The 27347-nt window shown below is 39.0% G+C and overlaps 1 protein-coding gene across 1 annotated transcript in view; it reads right to left on the bottom strand.

Moving 5' to 3' along the window:
* The window catches only part of FRMPD2 (FERM and PDZ domain containing 2), a 288737-nt gene that overhangs the window by 233011 nt on the left and 28379 nt on the right, over positions 1-27347 (bottom strand). The window contains exons 5-13 of the mRNA XM_020997014.2: positions 27074-27259; positions 22784-22910; positions 17431-17512; positions 16022-16163; positions 14193-14264; positions 10505-10679; positions 5253-5403; positions 4390-4528; positions 1023-1175 (exon numbers count right to left, since the gene is read on the bottom strand). Of these exons, the coding sequence (XP_020852673.1) occupies positions 1023-1175; positions 4390-4528; positions 5253-5403; positions 10505-10679; positions 14193-14264; positions 16022-16163; positions 17431-17512; positions 22784-22910; positions 27074-27259 (1227 nt within the window). The remainder of the gene's footprint in view (positions 1-1022; positions 1176-4389; positions 4529-5252; positions 5404-10504; positions 10680-14192; positions 14265-16021; positions 16164-17430; positions 17513-22783; positions 22911-27073; positions 27260-27347) is intronic.

Below are 27347 nucleotides of genomic sequence, written 5' to 3' on the forward strand. Positions count from 1 at the left end.
AAACCATACGATATGATGGCACTATACCTAGACACCCATGTAGATTTCAATGACATGTGCATCAGTAATTGGGGTTTTTTGTCTTATCTGCCTTAATTATCACTGTGCTTCCATTCCCAATAAACCATGCACCAGATTGCTAAAACAACTTAAATCTCAGCATGTAGAAAGGGTGCCAACTATTCCTGACACTGGGTATGCATAAAAGCTGAATCTGAAGTTGACTGGATTTCTGCTTACCCTTTTTAAAGGAAATTATTTCATTTTAAAGCCATATTGGGCTTACTACACATGAACGTTAAGTGACTAACTAACTAAAAATAAAGACCAGACATGAAAATTATCCAGGAAGTTCAATTTTCCCAAGAATGTGTCTAAATAAAAGACTTTAAACTGAAACAAGACAACATGGTCTTAAACATCCCTCCCAACCTTGGGTACAATCTATTCACATGGACAAATAAATCATTTGTGGCCATTTTTGCTTACTAAGGTTTCAACACAGAGTAAAATCAAGATATGAAAACAACATAAAATATTTATTGCCTTCATTTGCCTTTCCTATACTAAAAATATTGAGAAGAGGAAGCAGAGCATAATGGATAGAGAGTACGACCAGGGTTGGGGCGGGGGGGGGAGGGAGGTCAAGCAACTTTTTTTCCTTGACTGCTTTAGATTCATAAGGCAATACCAGTTACTTACAGAATGTGAGATGGAAGAGAACTTGGAAGCCATTTCATCCAATCCATTCCCAAAGAAAAATTTCCTCTCCAGCCCAATCCTTGCTTTGAAAACCTCCAGAGAAGAGAAGACCACTGTCTCCACCATCCCCTACAACCCTGCAACCCATGCCCCTTTTCTTTAATCTGACAAAAAGAAGAATAAGTCTAGCTCAGGGAAGGATACCATAGCTCTTATAGAGACAGATAGAATTACAGATGTGAAATATGTGAACTCTTGGGAAGAAAGACACTACCACAGATAAGTGAAACATCTATTCTCTAAGGACTGACAGCCCATACCTTTAAGAATTCCAGTTCAACTTCTTCTCCAGATAGGGGACCATGGCAACGGTGCATTTTTGAGATCTCCAATTGCACACAGGGTGCTGTCATTCTCTCAATCATGCTTGCTGGAATATAGTCTTCAACCAAAAAATAATGTTTCCCCTGTGTCTATAGGCAACAAAATACAGAGGGAAAGGTGAATGATCAAAATGTATCACAGAACTCTGAACAGAGTAAAAATAAAACATTGGTTGAAAAATCCCCTATTCTATTCAACAGGACATCTTCAACCTAGCCCCAAGCCAGTTTTCTGAGGGATGTAAATAAAAGTGTCTACATAGACAGATATTAGGGTTCAGGCCAAGCCAAGTAAGATGACTAGTGGGCAAATAAGGAAGGACTAGCAAAGGACATAGGTAACTATATATCTTCCTCTCATATGAGGCAGCTAGGTAGAGCAATGGATAAGAGTCCTGGACCAGGAGTCAGGGAGACCCAAGTTCAAAATTCAGCTTCAGACACTTACTAGCTGTGTTACTCCAGGCAAGTCACAAAAACCTCTGTTTGTCTCATTTTCTTTAACTGTAAAATGTGGATAATAACATTGCTTACTTTGCAGGACTGTCGTAAGAATCAAATGGCACAGTGTTTTTTAAGGAGTTCAGGGAAGACAGAAGGTCTCAACCTATGATTCCATAGAGAGAATAAGTTCCTAGGAAAGAAACCCTCTCTAACAATGCAGATCTGCCTAGCAAAAGAAAAAAGAATTCTCTTAAAAAAAAAAAACAATGCAGATCCACAAAAGTTCTCCACTTATAATTTTAGGGTCTTCTGGGATGCTCAGGTGATAAGTGATTTATCCACAGTTATAAATCTACTACATGTCAGAGGTAGTACTTATACCTGAGATTTTCTGACTCAAGGCTCTATCCAATAAGCCATGCTGCCTCTGACCTTACACATAATAGGGGAGGCTAGGTAGCCCAGTGGATAGAGCACTGGGTCTGGACTCAAGAAGATTCATCTTCCTCAGTTCAAATCCAGCCTCAGACACTTACTAGCTGTACAACCCGGACAAGTCACTTAACCCTGTTTGCCTTAGCTTCCTCATCTGTAAAATGAGATGGACAAGGAAATGGCAAACCACTCCAGTATCTTTGCCAGGAAAACCCCAAATAGGGTCACAAAGAGTCAGACGCGACTGAAAATAAAAACTACTGAATGACAAATAAATGCTTGTTGAATGAATGAATATGAATATGAACAACTGGGTTCCTAGGGAGAATATTTGAAGCAGGCAAACAGATCCCAGACTGATATCTGGGAAGGTTGCAAGCCCAGAAAGGGTCCAACTTCCATTCTAATAGCTCATTCATATTCTAATAGTTTCCATAAAGGCACTGATGTGGTGGGCCTGTAGCCAGCCCATCTGTGCTGTGATCAGAGGAGCTGCTATAACTAAGCCGCAAACACTGGAATGGCGCCACACTTGAAAAGGAGAATAATAATAATAGTAATTGCTCACATTTCTACTGCATGTGAGGGCTTACAAAGCATTTTTCCTTCCCATAAGAGTCCTGTGAGGGAGGTGATATTTTGTTATGGGTTTTCATGGACTGGATAGGTTATAGAATGCTGGTTTGGAAATAACCTTCACCAAATCAAATCAGTAACTCAGGTAATTTATAGTCAGCAAATTTATTAAGTGCATTGTGTGTGCCAGGCTCTGTGCTAAATGATAAGGAATCAAAGAAAAGCAAAATAACAGTCCTTGTTTGTAATGGAAGAGAGCATATGCAAACAATTATGTACAAACAAAATAGGTAGGTAGATAGATAGATAAATAGATAGATGATAGATATTTGCGTATACACACATATATGTGCATATATATGCATACATAATATATATTTCAATTTGTTTTATATATATACCTATGCTAGTATATATACTTACATGTATGTGTGTATATACATATACATATACATATACATATACATATACATATACATATACATATACATATACATATACATATACATATACATATACATATACATATACATATACATATACATATACATATACATATACATATACATATACATATACATATACATATACAAATTGAAAGAGGGAAAGTACTAGTGTTAAGGGAGATTGGAAAAGATTTCTTAGCACAGTACCTGGCATGTGTTAAGTACTTAATAAATGTTTATTGATTGATTGTTGAAGATGAGACTTTAGCTGGGACTTGTGAGAAGCCAGGAGTTGGAGACAGAAAGGAAAAGGTCCCTGAGAGCCTAAATGACTATTAGGTAAAAAGCCATAATTCAAATGCAGCTCTCCCCACTGCAAATGTGTTCTTCGCATTAAACTTTTCTGCTTCTTCAAAACTCTGGAACACCAAGGCTCAGCAAGAGCTCCCATTCAGTTGCTATCCTGCATCCCAATGACCATAGTTAAATGTGAAATGGCCAAGAGTTCCTCTCATTTGCTTTTCTGTGGCCTGTCTCTCCATCCCCAGGGCTATCATAAACAAACAGCATTAAAGGAATCTTAGAGAGTGCTCTAACATTGGATTGTGGCCCAGTTGTGCAGACACAGGTAGGGTTGACCTAATTGCAACTGTAATTTGGGAAAGGCTACATGGAATTAGATTAGCATTTAGTTTACAATAATGTCAGTTGTGTTCTGCCTGTCTCATGATGGAAATCACTGAAAAATAAATAATACATGGGTGGGCTGCAATGTGCTTTGGTCCAGGGAAGACCTAGCTGGATGAGGTCACACATTCATCAAAGCACAGACTGTGTGATATAAGGGAAAGAGCTCTGGATTGAGAATAAGATAACCTGGGTTCAGATCCAGGCTCCACAACTTGCCACCTGTGTGACCTCAGCACTCTCTCTGGATCTCAGTTTCCTCGTGTGTAAAATAAGGTGGGTCTTGATTAGGGGTTTTTAGTCTTTTTGTGTCTTGTGAACCCCTTTGGCAGTATAATAGAACCTATGGACCCTATCTAAGAATATTATTTTTAAATAAATAAATAAAATGCATAGAACTACAAAGGAAATGAACTATTTTGAAATATATTTATCAAAACATTCTTAATGACTTCACAGACCCCAGGTTAATAACACCTGGACAAGATCATCTTTAAAGCCCCTTCAAGACTAAATCTATGATCTCAAGTAGAATCTCAGATGGAATCTCCATCATAGCATGTCATAGATACAGGGCTTCAGAGTCAGGTTTTTCTATTTTTAGTAACCCACTCCACCACCACCTAGAGCATCAAGGCCACTGTTGTATAGTCAGGAAGCACTCAGAAATGCTTGCAGAACGAATGCATGAATAAACATAGAATTATCAGCCATGCCTCTGGACTGTAGTTCCCAAATTCCACTTGTAAGGCTAATGCACCAAGCTGTAATAACATCTCATCGTTGCAGTATATACGTTCCTCCAGAATGTCCTTCCGGAGCTGGAGATAGAATTGATGTCTTGTAGTACTGTGCCTAGAAAAACAAAGAGAGAAGGGCAAATAAAATTATCACATACCAGCAGGAGTCAGAGAAAGGAAGATGCAAAAGCTGGCCTATTGAGGGTATGATTTTAATCATTTAGGAAACTCCCATCTGAGGAAATTCCCCCTACCAATACAAGTTGGCACCTTCTAGTCTTACAGGGAGTTACTTAGAATACTAAAAAGTGAAGTGATTCACTCAGGATTGCATAGCCAGTATGTGTCAGAAAGAAGACCTGAACTCAAACCTTTCTAGCTCTAAGGCTAATTCTCTCTCCACTACACCATGGCTGGCATAGGAGGACAGATTCAAAAGAACTCATTTCTTCAGTGTATAAAAAAGGTGAAGGCTGTGAAAGAACGCATAATCAAAGTCTGCAAACCTAATTTATTTCAACAAACATTTACTTTAATAATGTCTTGGGTCTATGATCTCCTCCATGCAAGTACTTTCTCCAGGGTTGAAGAAAGAAATCTCTTCCACCTCTGGAATGTATCTTAATGCCTTCTGTTGATATTTTTAGAATCTTTCTCTTCCTTCAGGTCCCCAATCAAATACCACTCCGTCTGGGGAGCATTTCTGATTTCCCCAGTGACAGATGCTGTGCTCCATGTCAAATTTCTCGTATCATCTTTAACTGTGTACAGGTGCTCATGACTTAGCTCAAAGCAAGCATCCACTATCAAAGGAATAAGTGAGAAGCCATGGCACTCACTGAGTAAGGTGAAAGTGGTAGACAAAGAATTTTATTCTCAGAAAGAGTGTGAAGTGAACAACGGTGGTTTTCTTCTTGGGTCGATCATTCCAGCCTTCTGGTGCCATTTCACTCAACTTGGCTTCATCGTCCAAGAAAAAGAATTCTTTACCTGAAATGGAAACACTCAGTGGTTTGAAGCAGCTAATTGGCAGAAGGAATGAAATTTTGGACTCTGAAGCAAGGGGTCTTGAATTAAAATCCTGTCTCAAACACTGACTAGCTGTGTGATCCTGGGCAAATCGCTTAACTTCTCTCAGTCTCAAACCGTCATCTATAAAATAATAGCACTTACTACCCAGGATTGTTGTGAAGATCAAAAGATTGAATAGATGTAAAGGGATTTGTAAATGTTTAAGTGCCATATAAATGTTAACTATCATTATTGTATGAACAGACATGATTGCTAGAATGAATACATCCTACCAAAGTCATACCTAATAGGAAGGGCTCACTTACGTATATAAATCTCTAGAAATCCATCAATGTATGGCCCTATCCAGTTCTCTATATTAGGATTTAACATCTATGTAGGGGAATCCATAGTTCTAAGAAAAAGGAAGGAAGGAAGGAAGGAAGGAAGGAAGGAAGGAAGGAAGGAAGGAAGGAAGGAAGGAAGGAAGGAAGGAAGGAAGGAAGGAAGGAAGGAAGGAAGGAAGGAAGGAAGGAAGGAAAAGAAAAACGAAAGCAGAAGGGAGGGAAAGGAAGAAAAAAATGGAGAGAGAAAGAGAGGAAGGGAGGAAGAAAAGAAGAAAGGAAGGAATGGAAGGGAAGAATTTGTTAAGTACCTAGTGTGTACCCAGCATAAGGGCAGCTAGGTGGCACAGTGAATAGAGCACTGGGCTTGGTATCAAAAAGACTCATCTTTCTGAGTTCAAATCTAGGTTACTTAACCCTGTTTGCCTTAATTTCCTCATCTATAAAACGAGCTATAAAATGAGAAGAAAATGGCAAACCATCCAATATCTTTGTAAAAAAAAAAACCAACCCAAATGGGGTCACAAAGAGTCAGACACAACTGAAAAACAACTGAATAACATGTGCCAGGCACTGTGCTAAGCATTTTACAAATATTATCTCACTTGAGATAATATTCATAAAGATCAAAAGAAAATAGTCCAGGGAAGAGTAATATAATTGGTTTTTTAAATTATATCTCTGCCTATCTCCCAAAAACAGCTTTAGGATTAATATAAATGTAGAAAGGCAGGACTTCTACATTAGGCAGAGGTAGACAAAAGAGAATCAGTGTTGTTTCTGGTAGCAATGATTAATAAAAAGAGAAAGAATTCCCTAATAATTTCAGAAATTCAAAACTAGAAACAGCTTCATTAGGAGACAGTGAGTACTGGAGGTATTCAAAGATGACCACTTATCTGAGAATTTTTACAGAGGTTTAATACATCAGATATGAGAATGGACCAGATGGCCTTAAGGTCCCTTGCAGTGCTAAGATTCTATAATGCTATGAAAGGAAAATAATTAGGGAAGGAATTAGAAAGTGATATCAAACTTCTAGCTGTTTTTCGTATCCATTAGTGGACAGTTGGAAGGAAAACAGAGTAGATTTAGAACAGGTAAGCTAAAAAAGCTCCTGGTAGAGTTCATGCCAAGACAGTGCCTGAACATGAGATGGGTTGCCCAGCTCTTTATACCCACTCTAGCAAAAACCTGAAGCTAACAACATATGGAATAAGGTCAAAGAAGTCAATAAGAAACTCTTCCAACCCAGACCTACACAAAATGTCTGTTGCTCCCCTACCCCAGCAAAGCTAGCTACAATACAGATTAACAATCCAGCATGAACAGAGATGGACAAGGACACATGTAGCCTTCAATACTCTGTGGACAGAGACATCAAGAGTTAAGGCGTGGCCTGAGAGCCCCAGTCAGAAAGTGTCAGTGTGATCAGAAAGCCACAGGTTGAGGATCTTGTAAACTCCAAGGGGTGGCAGCAGATAGGGATAAGCAGGATATGGAACCATTACTCAAACTCAGATGGCCAAGGTCCCTTACACTCTGCCCTGAAATACCAAAGAGGGCCCTGATGATTTTGACCTCTGAACAGCAAAGATCCAGGGAGGCAAATCGAGGGGGGAGGGAGGCGGGTAAAATAACCATGAGAAACCAAAGCATGACTAAACAGGGCTGACCATTTCACCCAAGAATACACCAAGGAGCAGAGCTTGGCCCTGGCACAAAGCCCCAATTCAGGGACTAAAGCTGTAGAGATAAGTAAATCAAAGAAAACACAACTTGGTGTCAAAAATTACTGCAAAACTAACCCTATAATGACTGAAAGATTAAATTCAAAGGGGGAAAATAGATTTTCCACACCTAGAAAGTTAAAAAAGAAAAAAAATGAAATAAAAATCCTTGAGGAAAGAATGGGAAAGAGAATAAGTAACTTAAGAGGGGGAAAAGGTACCCAAGATATGGAATCCCTGAAAACTAGAATAGATGAAAGTGAAATCAATGGTTCCATGAAAGAGCAAAAAAAATTTCAGAACAAAATCAAAAGATTAAAAATAAAAGAACATGTGAAATGTCTGATTAAAAAAGAAACTGAAAAGGAAAATTGGTTAAGGAGAGGTAACTTAAGAATCATCGGAATTCCTGAAAATCATGATTTTTTTAAAAAGCCTGAATATTCTATTTCAAGAAATCATAAGTGGAAACTGTACACCTCTATTAGAACCAAAGAGAAAAGTAGAAATAAGAAGAATACAGTGACCACCTTCTGAAAGAAATCCCAAAAGGAAAAGCCTTAGAATGTCACAGTGAAAATCCAGAGCTCCTATTTCAAAGGAAAAATACTAAAAGCATCCAAAGAAGAATCCAAGGACCTAGAATTCAAGGAACTACAGCCAGAATTATGCAAGATATATAGCAGGTGCTACTGAAAACCAGAGGAGATTCTGGAATACTATATTCTAAAAGGTAAAAGCTATAAACTTAATGACAAAAAATAACATATTCTACAAAACTAAGTATAACCTACAGGGGGAAAATTGGATCTTTAATGGAATAGAGGACTTTCAAACATTTCTGATTAAAAAAACAAATCCAAGTAGGAACTTTGAAATACAAACACAAGTGTCCATAGAAACCAAGAAAGATAAGTTTATGCGAACAATTAGAAAGTTATGTGGGGGCAGCTAGGTGGCACAGTGGATAGAGTCCCAGCCTTGGAGTCAGGAGGACCTGAGTTCAAATCTGGCCTCAGACACATAACACTTACTAGCTGTGTGACCCTGGGCAAGTCACTTAACCCCATTGCCTAGCCAAAAAGCAAAAAAAAAAAAATTTTTTTAAAGAAAGTTATGTGATGATACAATGCTGACATTCTAGTAAGGGAAAGAAGTAAAAAGTGTACACTCAGAACCTAATTATGAAAGGGTATTGAGGGTGTTAAATAAGAATAGAGGTCCTGGGGTAGGGGTACAGAATTGATTCTGTTTAAAGATTTGAAAAGAGGAAAAAGAAAAGAGAGTAACACTAGTGTAGAAGAGAGGAAAAAGGAAATGGAACTTCTTGCATCTCATAACTGGGTATGTGAGAAAAATACGTAAACATGGGAGAAAGGGTAGGGAGAGTAAGTATCAGATGAACCTCATTCTTATCTGAATGAACAGAAGAGTATTAAATGCACACACACACATACTTATAGAGAAATTAGTTTGATGTCAAACTCAACAGAGAAATAAGGGAGTTGGCTGAGGGGAGGTTATTAAGGTTGATGAAAATTCTGGGAAGGGAATAGTCACAAGCCAAACAATCATCAGTCACAATCAATATTTTAAGCACTTACTATTAAACAGGAAGGGAAGAGGGGGAGGACAAAGAGAAGAAACAAACGAACTAGAATCTAAGGGGTTGCCTTAGATTGCCTCTTAGACCCCTGGGGAGTGGCTACATGAATGGTCGTAGACGAAAAATTTCAGAGAGTTCTGGTTAGTATGAACTGATATAGAGTGAAATGGGCAGAACAAGAACACATTACATATACAACATCGTAAAAACAACTTAGAAAACTTAACATCCCTGATCAAAGCACTGATCAACTGTCTCCAGAGCCCCTATGATGATGTATGCTACCCACTCCACACAGAGGAGTGATGGATACGAAGTGCAGAGTTATACATTTTTGGATATGACTACTATAGGTATTCATTTTGTTTGAAAAATCTTATTTGTAACAAGGCTTTTTTTTTCCTTTCTTACTTTTGGCTAATTGGGGTGGAGGAGAGAGTGGTTAGCAATAGGGATGCCAAAAAAGAGGGCCACTGAAACATTTTTAATGCTCAGAAGAGAGCAGAAGGAAGTTCAAAAGGAAGCACAGTCAAATAGGACATTTTGAAAGTAACATACAGAATTTATGACACAATTTTAAGCAAGTGGAACAAAATTGAGGTTCACAGTTTCCTAAAGAATCTTTTTTCTCTGTTCTGCTGTGAGTATGAAGGTGTTCTTTTTCTCTTAGTGTTTAAGTTCAGAATTAAAATAATTCATTATAAATAAAAGCTCCTCATAGCAAGAATTTTAAGATAACCTCCTGAGGTCAGGAGGTTACAGAGCCTCCTTCTTCAGAAGTGTTAAATACAATCTAGTCACACCCCTGTCTAAGGGCCTAGACTATCTTTAGAGTCAATTCAACTCAACAAAATTATTTTTTGTTGTACCAGGCTATGTACCAGGCACTTTTCTAAAGCTAAAGCTTTGAAGACAAGAAATAAAAACAGTCTTTACCCTCAAAGAGCTTACATTCTACTGGATCCCACAACTCTCCTTTAGTCCTATATTTATATTTGGGTGGGAATTTTCAGCTTCCCTAACTTGCAGAGCTTACAATTTAAGTAGCCTTGAGTATTGACCTGAAATAACTATCCTATTCCACATTCAGGGAAAGATTAACACTTCATTATAACACTTACATCATGGCCCTCACACAAAGTCAGTTGAAAAAACTGACCCCATTTTTTTTTAATGGGGAAAGTGAGCTACAGAGATTTTTAAGTGATTTTCCAGTGACACATCAAATCAGAAAGAATAAAATCCAGCCAACCAGAATCCTGGTCACCTATATATGTCACTGAATATATCACCAGCTGGCTGCTGCTAAGAAGGGAGTTGACACTTCTTTTTTTTAAATGAACTTCTTTTTTAGTTTTCATCTTCTTAAAAATTTATCTTATATTATAGTAAACACTTACCTTTCTGGAAAGCTAAGCCAAAGTAGAAGTATTCAACTAGGTTGGCATAGGTCCTAACTAAGTTAAAGACATCTCGTGCCTTGGACTTGATGTCACATTTCACTTCTAAACACTGCCCATTCAGCAGAACCACATAGAGTTCTCTTTGAGACAAATATGATTTCCCTTTTTTTGTCTGGAAAGAGAAGGAAAAAAAAACAATACATGAATGCCAGGTCCCCGTCAGTGCAATATCTCTTTATATAATATCTCTCTATAATATATTCCAATTTGCAGTGTGGGCTCTATTTCCACAGAGGTGCTTATAAAGGCAGTTCCATTGGGAGCCTTCCCTCTGCAGAAATCCCCATTAAAATCCTCAGTGTATCTCCCCTGTCCATCTCCCTGTTGAGGCTTTCAAGGGACCATCATTAATTATTCATTGCACTTTCAGTGTTGTCAATCAATCTAATGCTGTTCACTGAGGTTCACAACTTGGAGATAATGATAATGAATTCCATACTGCCCAGTTACCATCTCAACCCAGCTCTCCCTAACATGAAGAATCCATGAATAGTCATGGAAGAGAGATAAGGGGATTAATTAGAATCTTGAAATTGCACAGCACCGCCAAACTCGATGTCATTTATCAGCAGGTAAAAGATTTATTATGAAACTATTTCTGATTTCTTGAGCTTCCCTCTCCTCAGGTTATGAACACAGGGTGGTGTAAACTACTAGAGCGAGCGGTCTAAACCACAGCCCAAACCATCTTTCTGGGCAAATTGGCCACCAGCAGAGCAGAGCAGAGCAGACAAAGGCTGTCATGTACTTAACAGGGCAGTGCAGAAATAATAAATAGATATTTGTGGAGAGGTGAAAGTCAACCTCTCACACTCCTCCTGAACAGTTGAAATAAATGCCATCATAGCATATTGGATAAAGAGCATTGGGCCTAGAGTAAAGAAGACATTGGTTCAAATCCCCCCCAATATTCACTAGTTGTGTGACTATGACTAAGTTATTTATACACTCTGAGCCTCAGTTTTCTCACTGATAAAAAGGTAATGATAAAACCTATGGTATCTAACTTATAGGGTTATTGCGAAACACAAATGAGGGACTGTAAATAAGGAATGCGGCACTTTATTTTGTGTTTATTAAGTTTGGAATTTAAAAAAATTAATGTTAAATGTCAGTTATTACTATGAGAGGGCCATCAGGTGATAGATCAGGGAAACCAGAAAAGGCCCTACCCTTAGCCTCAAAAAAAAAAAATAACTTTCAAGGGGCAGCTAGGTGGCGCAGTGGATAAAGCACCAGCCCTAGAGTCAGGAGGACCTGAGTTCAAATTGGGTCTCAGACGATAGACTTGACACTTATTAGCTGTGTGACCCTGCGCAAGTCACTTAACCCCAATTGCCTTGCAACAAATAAATAAATAAATAACTTTCATCTCCAATGTTGATACCCGAAATTCACTTAACTAAGAAGAGCTACCTCACTCTACAAGTAGAGAAACTAACCAATCAACAAGTATTTATTAAGGCGCTTACTATGTTAGGCACTGATGACACATCTTCAAAACGAAGCAATCCCTACTTTCAAGAAAAAAAGTTCTGTGAAGGGAATGCGGATGCCCTCGAAAGGTGGGGAGGGGCTGGATTTAAATTTATGTTGAAGTGTAAATAAATGACTGGTGACAGATCCTTCCTTGAAACTACTTTTAATTGAGGGATTGAGAGAGAACACCAGGCACTGGGCAGGTGAAGCAAAGAGGTAAAGGAGGTTGACACAGATGAGCAAAAGTATGCAAAAAGGAAAAGCTGGAGGACAGAAAAGACGATAGTTGCCTTCCCAGTTTTGTCTAGCTCCAACCCTTTGCTTAAGGATAAAATATTGCAAGAAGGAAAGTAAGCATTTGGAAGTGAGCACAGTATACAGAAGGTCAGTTTCCAAAATGGCAAGTACTGATTCCTGGTGATAGTTTCATTGTGCTCTTCTTATGGAGCCAGAAAAAAGACAAGTGAAAAGAGTGAAAAATTGGGTGGATGTCCTAAAGGAGCAGACCATGTAGGGATGTCTGCCCAGTTGGTCCACTTAGTTCACTGGACATTGTTTTCAGGAAGTCCAGGTGGTCAGAACCATAAGAGAATCTACATGATTGCTCATTCCTAGTAACATCACTGATTGAAGTTACCAAAATTGTGTGCAATTGCTACTACTGAGCTACACAAACAGAAAATATAAATCTCATCAAAATCACTGACTCTGGGACTTTGGGAGATGACCACAGTATAACCCTGTGAAGCCCAGATATCTAGCATGCCAACATAACAGAGCAGATGGAAAATGTAAAGGTCATGTTAGAGGTAGTAAATTCAACCAGAGAGTTCTTGTTCCGAAGGAAAGAGGTTCTTATCCCTGAAAGCCTTCCAGGCAGTGTCAAAAAGACTAGCCCTTAGGTGTCTGCAGAAGGACTCTGGGTACCAGAAAAGACTAAAGCCTGAATCAACTTATCAGTTTTCCTCCCATCAGCCCTTCAGCTCCAGTTGTGATCATGTTTTGCAAATATGCTATTTTAAGTTGAGGTTTGAGACTTGGAAGCTCTGGACTCAGCCAGAGGCCTGGCGTTTGTCAACCTGACAGCCATGAAGCAATGACAGCTAGTGGTTCAGCAGACTAGACCTAAAAATAATATGCAATTCTCCCTCTTCAAGATTTGTATAGAGCTGTAACAAGCACATGATGAATGGGCCTTTGACCAGGACACCAACATCCAAGGTGGTATGCTTTCCCCCACTCTGGGGATTGGTGCTTCTTCTTCATCATGACTGCCATCTCTATGCCTCCCTCTGTGGTCGTGTGCCAACCTACCTCACCCTCAAGCTACCATATACCCCTAGGTCCATGATTATGGCATCCGTCTTGTAGGGCTTACCTTCATACACACACACCTTGCAAGGGTTAGGTTTAGATTCCCTGCCTCTGGCCATGAATACACCTATAATTAGACTGCTTTCTGTAACACTGCCTCCATGACAATTACTCAGGGTTTTTTTTTAAAATAATAATAATAATAATAGCTAACACTTACATAGCACTTTCAGGCTTAAAATACATTTTGCATATATTATCAAATTTGATCGTCACCACAACCCTGTGAAGTAGATAATACATACATACATATACATATACATATATATATACACACACACATATATATGTGTGTGTGTGTGTATGTGTGTGTGTGTATATATATGTGTGTGTCTATATACATATACATACATATATATGTGTGTGTGTGTATATGTATATATATATATATATATAATATATATATATACATACATATATACACACCCTCATTTACAGCTGAACTGCAAACTGAAGGAAGCAGAAACTAAGGGACTTGCCAGAGTAGCACAGCTAACAAGTGCCTGAGGCTGGTTTGGAACTAAGAACTTCCTGAGTCTAAGTCTAGCACTCTGTCCACTTTGCCACCTAGGTGCCCCATGTGAAATATCCATAACTTTGGTTCTGGCTATGTAGAATGTTCCTTGAAGCCCCAGGGAAGAGAGAGGTCTTCCACGTCACACTCAGGAACCATCAACCACAGTTCTCATTGTCATATATAGCAATATGAATAGAGGAATGTATTTCCCTACTCTCATCTTCCACTCAAGTCAAAATTGAAAGCAATAGTTACCACAATGGATCCAGGTAGTAGTAATGTCACTGGTGCCTCTCCAGTCAACTGGATAAATTCTGGTCTTGAGAACTAGGAGAAAATAATTCAATGTTGTAATAAATAGGACTAGCTTTGCCCCTTCTAGTCAAGCCCTCCTTGATCTGTGTTACCACAACCTTGCTAGCCCTTTCTTCCCTACAGAACAGGGAAGGGCAAACTCAGTGTGCAATAGAAGAGGGGAAAAAAAATCAGAGCTTCATTAAATTCTAGAGTAGAAAGAACAAAGGCCATTTAACCAATTGTACTGAAATCAGGGCTCCCCTAGATACCTTAGTAAAACTGGCTTAGCAAAGCAATGTGGTTTTAAGAGATAATCCCTCCTCCTACATTTAATACCTCTTTGACCATGAGCAAATCACTTAACTTCATGGGTCCTCAGTTTCTGTGCCTGTAAAATGGAGATAATAATATTCATACTGTCTACTTCACAAAATTATTGCAAGACTCACATGAGATAATTAGATAAGTTGCATTGTAAATATTGAAGATCTATATAAATGTCAGTTATTTCATTACTCATTCAATATTGAAGTGGCTCAATTAAGGAAAGATTTTTAGAGGAAAGTAGGTGATTCATTGATACGTCCTTATTGGCCCATTGGTCAACCAACAGGCTTTTGTTGATGTCTACTATGTGTCCAGCACTCAGCTGAATGTGGTGGTCCAACTTCACCAGAGAGGTGAAAGGTCCAATGTCATGTAGCTAGCAAATGGTGGAATCTTTGGGTCATAAAATCTTTGGACTTCATAATAATAACTAACTTTTATGGTTTACACAAGTGATGTAGAACTCAAATAGAAACAGGTGCCCTTAATCTGTACATACAGATCCCTGCAGGTCATATATTGACTTTGTTTCAAAATGTGATGCTGTCTAGATTTTATTGCATTTTTATTTATTTTGTTAAACAATTCCCAATAACATTTTAATCTGGTGTGGTGTGCACTCAGGAATGTTGTGGGCCTCATGCAGCCAGCAGGCTACCTATCTGAATCTCTGGTTTATGCTTTGCAAGGCATTTTGCATGTTCTCATTTGAGCCTTAAAACAACCCTTTGAAATATTAGTCATCTACATTTTACAGATGAGGAAAGTGAGGCTCCAGGAGAAGTGCCTTATCCAAGGTGACATAGTCTATATGTGCCAAGACTGGATTCAAACCCAAGTCTTCCTGACTTCAAATCCAATACCTCATCTGCCGCATAAAGCTGCCTCCCCTCTAGGTTAACTGGCTGCTTCTCATCCCCAGAATTTCCATGCTGTAGTAGAAAAAGTTCTACTCTAGGCTTTGCTACTTAGCTGCATACCTTTTAACAAGTCACTTCCCCAATTTGGGCCTCATTTTTCTCACTATAAAATGAGGAGCTGAGCCAGATTAATTCCAAAGTCCCTTCTAGATCTAACTTTCCATGATTCTATAATCTATGAAGCAAAAAACATGGAAAGCCATAAATTCTAATTTCACAGCCGGTAAGGATCTAAATGAATAGAGGTAAGCCAAACCAAATAGATCATGAATGATGAGATAGCCTCAGGCAAAGAAGCAGAGAAGGCTCATTTCAAAGAAATGGGCTTTAATGCCATTGCCCACCTACCCCAAGTTATTAAAAGCATGGAAAATGTATCTATGTCTTTCCACTACCATTGGCCAAGCTCAGTCTGCTAACCTCTTAGCAGTTAGAGAAACGTTGTTCTCTCTCTGACTAACTGAATTAGCCATCCCACAACTACCTCCTCTTTGTTTGGAATTCTTCATCAGGCATATATAATAATCATTTTAACATTACCTTTTCCTTCTTTTTTAATAAATATCTCTGGGAAGAGACCACTGAGGAGGATCTCTGAGGTGCCACAGAGAAGGCACCTAAGCTGAGCCTGTTATCTTGCTGAATTCCTGGGAGAACTTCATCCACAATCAGACTATCTGATCTAGGAACAAGATATTAGAGTTAGAAAACCATTCATTTTGTGGTCAAGAAACTACAAAAATTAGAGGTCTTTCCTCAACAATCTTGAAACTTCAGAGCATCCAAGACCACAAGTTATTGACTGTACAGGAGGACATGTGGTTATTGATTATGCACAGAGTAGAAACTCAGCTCACTGGCAAAGGGAGAGCAAATGTGAGGGAAGTGTCAAACAATTTAGGAAGTACCCTGTGGTCAGTGTTTGACACTAGCAGTTAGGGCAGAGATAAGTGGCATCCTGTTCATGAGCTATGAAGATGAACAATCATGCTGGAAAGATAAAAGAGATCAAAACTACAATCCACATGGAGGACTCCTTCATATATGAATGATTCAAATGTTAATTCCAATAAGCAAGAACTGTAACTAACTTTAATCCATAGAGAGTCAAAGGCAAACATGGCAACAACATGAGTAAAATACACTGGAAGCAGGGATTAAGAAATCAACTTCTCCACCTCTGCCAGTGCCAACTTCAGCATCTGAAGCAATTATCCTGCCTCAGATTTTCTAGTTATATTGGGATTGAACTTTATTCGCAAAAGGACAACAGAAACTATGCTGAATGTCTTAGACTACACATACTATGCCACTCGACACATCTAAAAATCCTGTCTAGACATATTAGTTTATGAAGGACAATAGTAAGCTAGAGAACATCCAAAAGAGGTCAACCAAGATGGTGAAGGGTCCTTAATCTATGTCATATGAGAATCAGTCAAAGGAACTGGAGATATTTAGCCTGGAGAAGACTCAGAGGAGTCATGATAGCTGTCTTCAAGGGCCTGAAAGGCTATAATAGGGAAGAGAAGTCAGATGTGTCCTGTTTGACCTTAGATGGCAGAATCAGGAGTAATAGATGGAAATTGTAAACAGGCCAATTTAGATAAAATGTTGGTAAATACAGTCAGAATGCTGCCAAAGTAGGATGAGCTGTGTTGTGAAGTGGAGCTCATCCTACGAAGTCTTCATGCAAAGGCTTGTGATGCATTGTAGTGGGGATTCTCTTTCAAATATGAGTTGGACCAGTTGCTTGCCAAGGCCCCTTTCAACTCTCAAGTTCTCTGGTTCAGGTTCACCAAAGTGAATTAGACATTGTCAGCCCATCCGTAGCAGCCCCATCTTCATTTCCCAATAGGTCTACCATTGGATTTGGGGCTGGTTCTCTGCTTTGTGATAATAACCATCTAATATGGAAAACTTGGAGTTTTGTTCAGTTGACGGCTTACCCACTGAGAAAGGATTTGGAGCCGTTGGGTGCTGAAGCACTCAACTGGGTTCCACATGAGCTCAATTGTTGTGTGTCTCTCTCTGAAACGACAAAACAGTAAATATTAGGAGGCAGAGACAATTCCCATCAACCTCTCATTTGCATGGAATAAGAAATTTGAATATATGAATACATGACATTTTCTTAACTAAGAAAAAGCCAGAGAACACCAGAGACTCCTAAGCTTGTGATAGATGATCCTGAGGTTACTGGATCACAGAAACTCTTCAGAACAATTTGAACCTCTGTCTAGCAGGGGTTAGCCTGGGGTCTATGAATGTTTTTATATATTTTTAATAATTGTATTTCAATATAATTGTTTTCTTTGGAATCCGACATATTTTGCTTTAGGCATTTAAAAATCTTATTCTGAGGTAAGATACGTGCGCTTCACCAGAATGCCAAAAGAATATGCAAGACATACAAAAAGTTAAAAACCTTCTCTCTAGGGAAACGCTAAAGTAGCCTCTCTCCCTCCCTCCCCGAAATGTTCTCAATCCTTTCTAGATTTGGAGATGGTCTAGGGATAAAGAGATCTCTCTGAGGTGACTAGGAGCTTCTCAGCATTATCCTTTTTCTAAGGAGCTTCTCAGAGTATGGAGCAAGGCCAGAAAAGTTCTGCGACTAGAGCTACTTTGGGGAAGACTTGAAAGAAGGCCAACCACATTCTTTCTATTTCTCTCAGAACTCTGTTTCTCACACTCTAAACTTCTTTCTCCACCATGCCACCATAGGTACCACTTTCCTCCTCCCCCTTTTCAGCCTGATTTTCTATGTTGTCTTTTTCGATCAGAACGTAAGTTCCTTGAGGACAAGGACTGCCTTTCTCTTTGCTTGTATTTGTTCCCAGCATTTAGTTGTTTAGTCATCGATCAGCAGTGTCTAACTCTTCATGACCCTATTTGGGATCTTCTTGGCAAACATACTAGAATGGTTTGCCATTTCCTTCTCCAGAGTACTTGACAGCACTTAGTACAGTGTACTTAATAAATGCTTGCTGACTTGTGGACTTGGCTGGAAAGCATGGTCTTCACCCTCAATGGGCTTACAGTCATTTTGGTATGAAAAATATAAATACATGAAACAAAGAACAATACCCCACCGGATGGTATCCACTAAGCACCTACAGTATGTTTAGCACTCTACAGAAATGTCTGTGGCTTAGTCTTTGTCTCCTGAACATATATAGTCGTTAGCAGCATTATAGCATCACAAAGCAGGGATGAAACAAATGCAGAACTAAGAATCAGGAAAGATCTAGTTTCAAATTCTGCTTTCATCTTGTTATCCCTGGGCAAGTCTGGTCTCAGTTTCTACATCTGCAAAATGGGGGTAATTTATACCTGTGGTAGTAACCTCACATATTTTTATGAGGATTCCACAAGATAATTTATGTGAAACTCTTTGTGGACATTAAAGAATTACAGAAACTAGTAAGATTAAGTACATTCAATTCAGTTCAATACTTATTTATTAAGCTTCTACTACATACAAAGCACCATGCTTGTTAGGCTCTGGGGATAGACTAACAAAAATTAACAATAAGCCCTCCCCACATGGAGCTTAACATTTTGCATGGAGGATACAACATCTATTCAAATAAATAAATACAATATAATGTGGAAAGAGAAGAGGAAAAAGAGAGAGACAGAAAGAGAGAAGGGGAGAGAGAGAAGAGGAGAGAGGGAGAGAAGGAGAGAGAGAGAGAGAGAGAACTAATAACAATGAAGACTAGAAAAGGTTTCCATAGGAGACGGTTCATCATTTGAGTCTTGAAGGAAGATAAGGATTCTAATGGGAGGAATGTGACACAGGCATGGGAGACAGCCATTGTGAAAGCACAGAGGTGGGAAATGGAATGCCAAATTCAAGAAATATCAAATAGATTAATTTGGTTGGAATGAAGAACATGTAAAAAAGAAATTATAATAACAATAATAAAATAGCTATGTAGCACTTAAATGTTTATAAAACACTTTACGATAATTATCTTATTTTGTCCTTATAACAACCCTGAGAGGAAAGTGCAATTATTATCTCCATTTTACTGATGAGGAAACTGAGACAGAGGCTAAATGACTCACCCAGGGTGATACATTAAATGTCTGAGACTAGATTTGAAATTAGGTCTCCCTGACTCCAGGCCCAGTGCCCTACCATTGTACCATTTCTCTATAATATGAAATACCTTATAGAATAATCTGAAGCCAAGATGTAAAGGGCTCTAATTGCCAAACAAAGGAATTTATATTTTATCCAAGAGGCACTAAGGAGCCAATAAAGATTCTAGAGTAAGGGAGTGATATGATCAAAACCATACTTAAAGTAGATTATTTTGGCATCCATACAGAAGATGGACTGGAGAGAGGAGATACGGGAAGCAGGAAGGAGAAGGAAGAAGAAGAGGTGGAGGAAGAGGAAGAAAGGAGAGGAGGAGAAGGAGGAGGAGGAGGAGGAGAAGGAGAAGGAGAAGGAGAAGGAGAAGGAGAAGGAGAAGGAGAAGGAGAAGGAGAAGGAGAAGGAGAAGGAGAAGGAGAAGGAGAAGGAGAAGGAGAAGGAGAAGGAGAAGAACTAAAAGATATAATAATCCAGGCAGGAGAAGATGAGAGCCTGAGTTAGAGTGATAGACTGATGGCCACGTAAGTGGAGAGAAGGGGACAGATATAAGACATGGATATCAGCATACTTAAAACTGTTGACCCTCCTCCCTTTTAAGGCTTTCTTTATATTTTTGTTTTTGTTTCTGATTCACCTGGTTGTCTCTTCCAGTTGGTTCTGAAATGGAAAAAAGTGCATTTATTATACCTGAAATTTATACTAAAGCACAAGTGGATAGAAAGTTAAAGGAAGTATAAGATCTCACCTCATTCATGTAGTCTGGAAAGTCTGCCTGCATAAAGTGAATTGTGAACAGAGTCTTGATTTAAAGGAGGGAGGAGACAGAGGTCCCAGGGGCCCTACCAGCCCTATGAATCAGCCCAGGTTCTGTCCAGTATCTAGTGTGCACTGTCAGTGCTCCAATTGTATTAAGAGAATAAATAATCTTATCTCCTGATTTCCTAGAACTGATTTCCCCCCTGGTGTTTGAATCTCTGCTGAATGTGTGGAGCTAACAGGTAATAATAATAATAACTCACATTTATCTAGCATTTTATAGCTGTTTCTGAAAGATTATCTCCATCGCCTGCTGTTTTTCTCAGGAATCTGAGGACTATTCACTATTTTGTGTTAATGGTTTTGAGGTGAGTGATGTTTCAATTCATCAGTGAATCAAATAAGCCCTCCTTTCAAAGAATAACAATCTGGATCCATGGCCCTTGTTCACATACGGCTCAGTTTTGAACTTACTTTTCATGCATACTGTACTGGGCAGAATCAAGGACATTGTCTCAGAAACACAATTTGGGTCATTGCAATTCCCTGAAAGATGTATTCTCTACTGACTGACAGTATTTCATCAGTTGAGAGGATCCTACGTCATCAACCAGAATATAAAAGTATAGACCTTCATTATCCTAAAATTTTTTAAATGTTCCCTTTGCCTCAGCAATGTGGAAAATTGTCCTGAGACCCTTCCTAACAAACGAGACCAGTGTGAGTTTGGCCAAATTATAAAATATAAATAGGATCTACCTTAAATGCAATGGCATATCATGCCTGGTTCTAATTTTTCTAAGATTGGGGAGGAAAGGAAAAGAAATAGAAAAGGAGGAGAAGGGGAATGAAGAAAAGGAGAAGAGTTAGAGAAGTACTCTTGTGCCAAAAGAAACTTTGCCAAAAACAAAAAAGCTGTAAAGGTCATTTTAAAAATATTTTCATTAAGTTGAAAAGTAGTGAGTGAAAAAGGAATTAAATCTGTAAAATTGCCATTACTTCTGGCTGCAACAAAAGCTATGAATTTATTTCTCCTTTTAACTCATTGATCCTCCAATAACATGCTTCTATGGGTCCTTGTGGCATGGATAAACTCTGGGTTTTTGCACGCTATGCCAGGAAATTACAACCTTTAGAAGATCCTACCGACTTGAAAAAGTTTTGAGCATGGGCCTGGTAATGGTGATAGATCTGTTGTCTGAGGATCTGCCTGGGAAAGCTGGGAAATCTTCACTGGAAGACTGATCACCAGATAATTTTTTTTTTGGCAAGGCAGTTGGGGTTAAGTGACTTACCCAGGACCACACAGTTAGTAAGTATCAAGTGTCTGAGGCCAGATTTGAACTCAGGTCCTCCTGACTCCAGGAGAGGCAGTCTATCTTTGTGCCACCTAGCTGCCCTGGTACCTGAAAAACTTCAACTAAAACTCAGGATTTTTGTAAGCCACACTGCCTACAACTGTGAATATACAGAACTTTGAGTTGTCACTCATTATTCACATAAAAGTGAGCCTTTCCTTCCTTCCTTTCTTCCTTCCTTCCTTCACTCCACAAGCATTGACAAAGTACCAACTACATACTTCAAAGGGAGACAAAATAGCCCCTTCCTTCAAGGAAATTGCATCATACTAGGACAGGCGTTCTTAACCCAGGATCCATGAACTTGGTTTTTAAACCTATTGTAATAATTGTATTTCAATATAATTGGTTTCCTTTGTACGTACACATATTTTACTTTATGCATTTAAAAACATTATTCTGAGAAGGGGTCCATAAGCTACACCAACCAGCCAAAGGGGTCCATCACACAGTAAAGGTTAGGAACTCCTGCTCTAGGGGAAAGCAACATGTATGCAGAAAAATAAATTCAAAGTTCACACCAAAGAATCACAAAGGAGTTTCAGCGAGACAGGGCATTAATGAGGGCGTGGAATCAGTGAAGGGCTTGTGGAGGAAGTGGCCCATAAGCTGAGTTTTTAATGAAGCCAGAGGATCCAAGAGGCCTGGGTGAGGAAGGAGAGCATTCCAGGCAGAGGAGGCAGAAATGGAGCTGGGGATGTAAAGTACAGGCAGAAAATAAGAGGGAAATTTGTCAGGAATGTAGAATAAGTGGAGAAGAGGAATAGGTGACCAGCCTGAAAGTGACTTGTTTTGTACTTGGGCTTTTAAATTTTTAAAAATGCATTTAAAATTAATTTATTGTTCTGAATCCAGCTTTTTTCAGTGCTCGAAGAAGTCCTATTCCCTAATTCATTGGTGGAAAGGTCAGCCACTCTGCAAATTCATCTGTATCTATAAATGACCCCAAAGATCTACATACATGCATTTGTGTGTTTCTTTCCTATCAAAAGAATGACATTGATTTTTACACATTATTGATAGGAAATGGAAATAGAAGCAATATGATGTTTTGATGTAAAAAACGCTCAAAAAATATACCTGGATGCAGGGTCTTCTGAGTGGACAGCAGTGAGAATTCACTTTGTTTCTGATGTAGTCTCCTCCTTATCATGTAACTTCTACTCTGTTGCACAAATTTGCTTTCTTCAACAACAATCTGCTCCATCTAGGATCAATTGCATTGCAAATTAATGTTCACAGTCCAGAGACTGTAGCCTGAGCTGTCAAACTAAATTTGTGCAAGTTTCTCTGTTCCTTGCATTAAGGACAGAACAATTAATGCCTTTAGCAAGGTTTGCTCACCTGACTTCTTAAACCAAAATGATTTAAAAATACACAAGTCTTCTAGGTAATTAGCACTAATGTATTCCTTATAGAAGAGGAATTACATTTGTAATCAACCTTGTCTCTTGGTTCTTGATACTTAGTTTGACTCATTAGAAACAGAAATAATCGATGGAGAGGTCGGTGAGCTCCAAACGTCATGCTCTTCATTTCTAGTCTAAACTGAAATAAGCATTGAGTGATAAGCGAGCAGAGATCCAAAGAAATCAGAGTATATTTTACCATTCTACAAATAAAATTCCATAGGTCACAGAACTATCCATTGTGGGCCATGTCAATACACTCAATGATTTTTTTATTACTTTATGTCAATTAAGGAGTCTGCTTTTTCCCTTTTGAGGCCAGGAAAATGTAACAAATTAAGGAGGAGGAGGCAGCTCCTACTACAGATTATCTAATCACTCAGAATTGTCCTTGGGCAGCTATAGCCAAGTTCCCAGCTGTTGTAAGCCAATGGAAGAAAAGAACTCAGGAACTTTCACACCGACTCAGACCAAAGGTCGTTCCAACCTAGCAGAAACTAGATGACCACTAGTCAAAGATCATAGATTTAGAGTTGGAAATTAATTTAGTGGGCATTCAGTCCAATCTCTTCATTTTATAGGTAAAGACCCTCAGTCACAGAGAAGTTAAGTGATTTGTTCAAGCTCACACAGCCAATTAGTAACAGAAGTAGGCTACAAACCCACATCTCTGACTTGAAATCCAGCCATTTTTCCACTACACCCATTGTAGAAAGAGGTCTCTATTTGGTTTCAGGTTGGACTTGATGACTTCTAAGTTACTTTCCAATTCTAGGATTCTGCAATTCTATGGTTCCATGAGTTTGTCTCACCAAATGGCACCAAGAACCTACACTGTGGTGTAGAAGTGTATTAACTGCCTTCCTTAACATCAACTTCAAAAGGTAGGGACATCCTCCCAAACACAGCTTCCCACTGTAAGTCATGGGATCATAGGATATATCTAGAGCTGGTAAGAACCTCTGAGAGCATCACATCCAATTCCCACATTTTACAAATGAGAAAACTGAGGCCCAGAAAGGTTGAGTAACTTAACCAAGGTCACACAGGTAACAAGTGCCCAAGGTAGGATGTGAATCCAGGTCCTATGACTCTAGAGCCAGTACTTCTTAATATCTGATCTTCAGTAAGTAGAAATGTTGATATTGAATAAATGGTAAGGTAACTGGGGAGATCAGAGACTGAATTTGCCAAAATGATGCATCTCTGAGGAGAGTTAAGATCTGAGAACCCCCACTTTGAGAATGGAGTAAAAGATTATACTGGTTTCCTTTGTACTCCTATGTATTTTATTTTATACATTTAAAAATGTTATTCTGAGAAGGAGTTCGTAAACTACACCAGATTGCCAAAGGGGTCTATCACACAACAAAGGCTAAAAACCCCTGATCTGGGGGAAGGCAATATGTATGCAGAAAAGTAAATGTGAAGTTCACATCAAATAAATACAAAGAAATTTCAGTGAGATGGGACACTAACAAGGGGGTGGAATCAGTGAAGACCTCATATGGTGGCTGAGTTTTTAATGGAACCAGGGGATCCAAGAGGCATAGGTGGGGAAAGAGGGTCATTTTTGTATAGAGCCATTCTTCCTGAAATATTGGGGAATAGATGGAGAGATTCTCTTTGCTCCCAGAGAAAACCTTGGCTATTTGTTAGCCCTCTAACAATGGGTTCAAGAGGTCATATGTGTATACTAAGTAATGATGGTCATTTAGGAATTTTTACATGATGCATGTCATGTGCAAGGCACATCGTGGTATGGTGAAGAGAAGCCAGAAAGATCTAAGGCTGAATCCCGCCTCAGTCACTTACTAGCTATGCAACTACCCAGGGAAAGGCTCTTAGCTTCCCTCAGCCTCAGTTTCCTCATTTTTAAAATTAAGGGGTTGATTTTGATGACTTCTAGAGACCCTTCCAGTTCTAAATCTTGGATCCTAAGATCCTAGCCAATCCAAATTCATGTAATTCTGGATCTGAGACAGTACTGAGTATACAACAGGGGAGTCCAGAGAGCATCATTGCACATCCCAAGCTTTCCTCTTCTCTTGATGCAGGCTATACGTCATGCCACTAAAGAAAGCAGATACTAAATTTAATAAACTCTACTTCTTCTAACTCACAAGTGCTGCTGTGTAAATATTAAACAGTAGATAAATTCAATCCCAGAAGTAAAATCATTTCAGTAGAGAGTGAAGTATTTCTTCTCTTTGATAGAGAATTAAGTACTATGGAAATAAGAACTGCAATATTTAGGAGCCTCTGATTTAAAAAAACAAACTGTGCTGTGCCTCCTTCCTCTCAGTAGAGAGGTGGGGGACTGTGGATGCAGAAAATAGGATTACATCATCAGAAACAATACCCACATTGGTTGGTTTTGCCAAAATGTTTTTCTTTGATTCATTGAACGGTTCAACAGGTATAGTGGGGAGGGGAGGGAAGTAATGGGGATACATCTAAATGTGAAAACAAAAGACTCAGAATCATAGATTTGAAGCTACACAGTACATTAGAGGTTATTGAGACCAATGTCATTATTTTACAGATGAGTAATCTGTATGATGAGCTCACAAAAATGACTTGCCTTGCAAGGGTCACATATATAGTATCTTAGATTGAATTTGAACCTAGGTCTTCTCCCAGGTCTGTATATACCATGTGACATATAAAACTTTTTTTAAAAGCTGTGCTAATAGGGAGGCAAAATGGAGTTGAGGAAGATGAATGAAACCATGAGTTAAGAAACATGGGGTTTAGCCAAGGCTCATAGAATCTCCCCACTGGAAAGGACCTCAGAGTCCCTCCAGACCAATTCATCACTAAATGAGAACCCTCTCTTCTACATCAATCCTGTGTTTGAAGATATCCAGAGATGGGAAGCATACTTCCTAGAGAGGCAGCTCATTCCACTTTGGTGTCCTCTAACTGTTAGAAAGTTTTTCCTCACATCCAACCTAAACCTGCCTCATTGCAATTTCCACCTATTGTTCTTTCATCTATCCCCTCTAGTGCCAAACAAAATCAACATGATCCCTTTTTCACATTAGACTCTTTCAATTGCATGAAGACAACATTGTCTCCACTAAAACTTACCTTCTACAGGCTAAACTTCCCTAGATCCCTCAACAGGTCCCCCTGTGGCAAGCTCTGCAGTACTCTCATCACTTTGGACACCCTCTTTTCTACACACTCCAGCTTACCATGTCCTCACTAAATTGTGGCACTCATAACCATACATGATATTCTAGATGTGGTCAGACTAGAGTAGAGCTCAATAGGACCATCACCTCCCTAGTTCCAAACTCTCTGCCTCTTTTAATGCAGCTGAAAGACAACTTACACTTTCTCAGCTACCACAGCACATTGTTGACTCATTTCAGAGAGGAATTCCACTAAACCCCTCCAATCTTTTTCAGATGAACTGCTGACTAGCCACACCTCCCCCCTCATGTACTTGTGAAGTTGGAGTTTTTTTTAACCTAAATACAAGCTGTTTCGTTTATTCCTATTAAATTTCATGTTTTTAAAATCAACTTTCCAGACTGTCAAGATCATTTGGATTCTGAATTGGCATCCAACATGTTAGCTTACTCTCCTAACTTTGTGTCATCTGAAAATTTGCTAAGCATATCATATCTGCCTTTTTCTGAGTCATTAATGAATATATTTAACAGCACTAAGCCAGCAGAGACTCCAGCACTGGAGACTTCATCCCAGTAGTTATCAGGAGTTCTAGTAAAGTAGTGTTATTGCCGTGTGACCATAGGTGGAACATTTCACCTTCTGTGCCTCATCCGTCAAAAGACGGGTTGATTGTATCATATAATCTCACTCTGACATTCTGTCTCCAGGGACTGCCATTTTATTAAGAATCTTCCTTTATGTAATTGAGTATCTTTCAAAGCTCCAATGATGATTGGCCTTTCCAGGAATGTAAGGTTCCCTAAGGCTGAATACGAACCTCTATGATGCTTCCCAGAACAAGGCTGACCAATCTCTTTATGGGGAGGTGTGTCAGAGAAACAGCCACTTCTTTCTGATGGACACAGCAAGCCTCCCAGATGAGTGGAAGGGAAGCACGTTTCTGAGGCAAATCTTCACACATCATTAGCAAAATGGAAAGCAATGGCTCACTCAGTTGAAGAGGCTAAAGGAAAAATGCAACATGACAAATCCTGAGAGAAGCTCTTGAGTTAAATACTTTATCAAAGATATATAGCAAGGAGGCTAATAAG

This window comes from Phascolarctos cinereus, unplaced genomic scaffold, assembly GCF_003287225.1.
Source record: "Phascolarctos cinereus isolate Bilbo 61053 unplaced genomic scaffold, phaCin_HiC Scaffold_3;HRSCAF=262, whole genome shotgun sequence".
Classification (NCBI taxonomy): Eukaryota; Metazoa; Chordata; class Mammalia; order Diprotodontia; family Phascolarctidae; genus Phascolarctos; species Phascolarctos cinereus.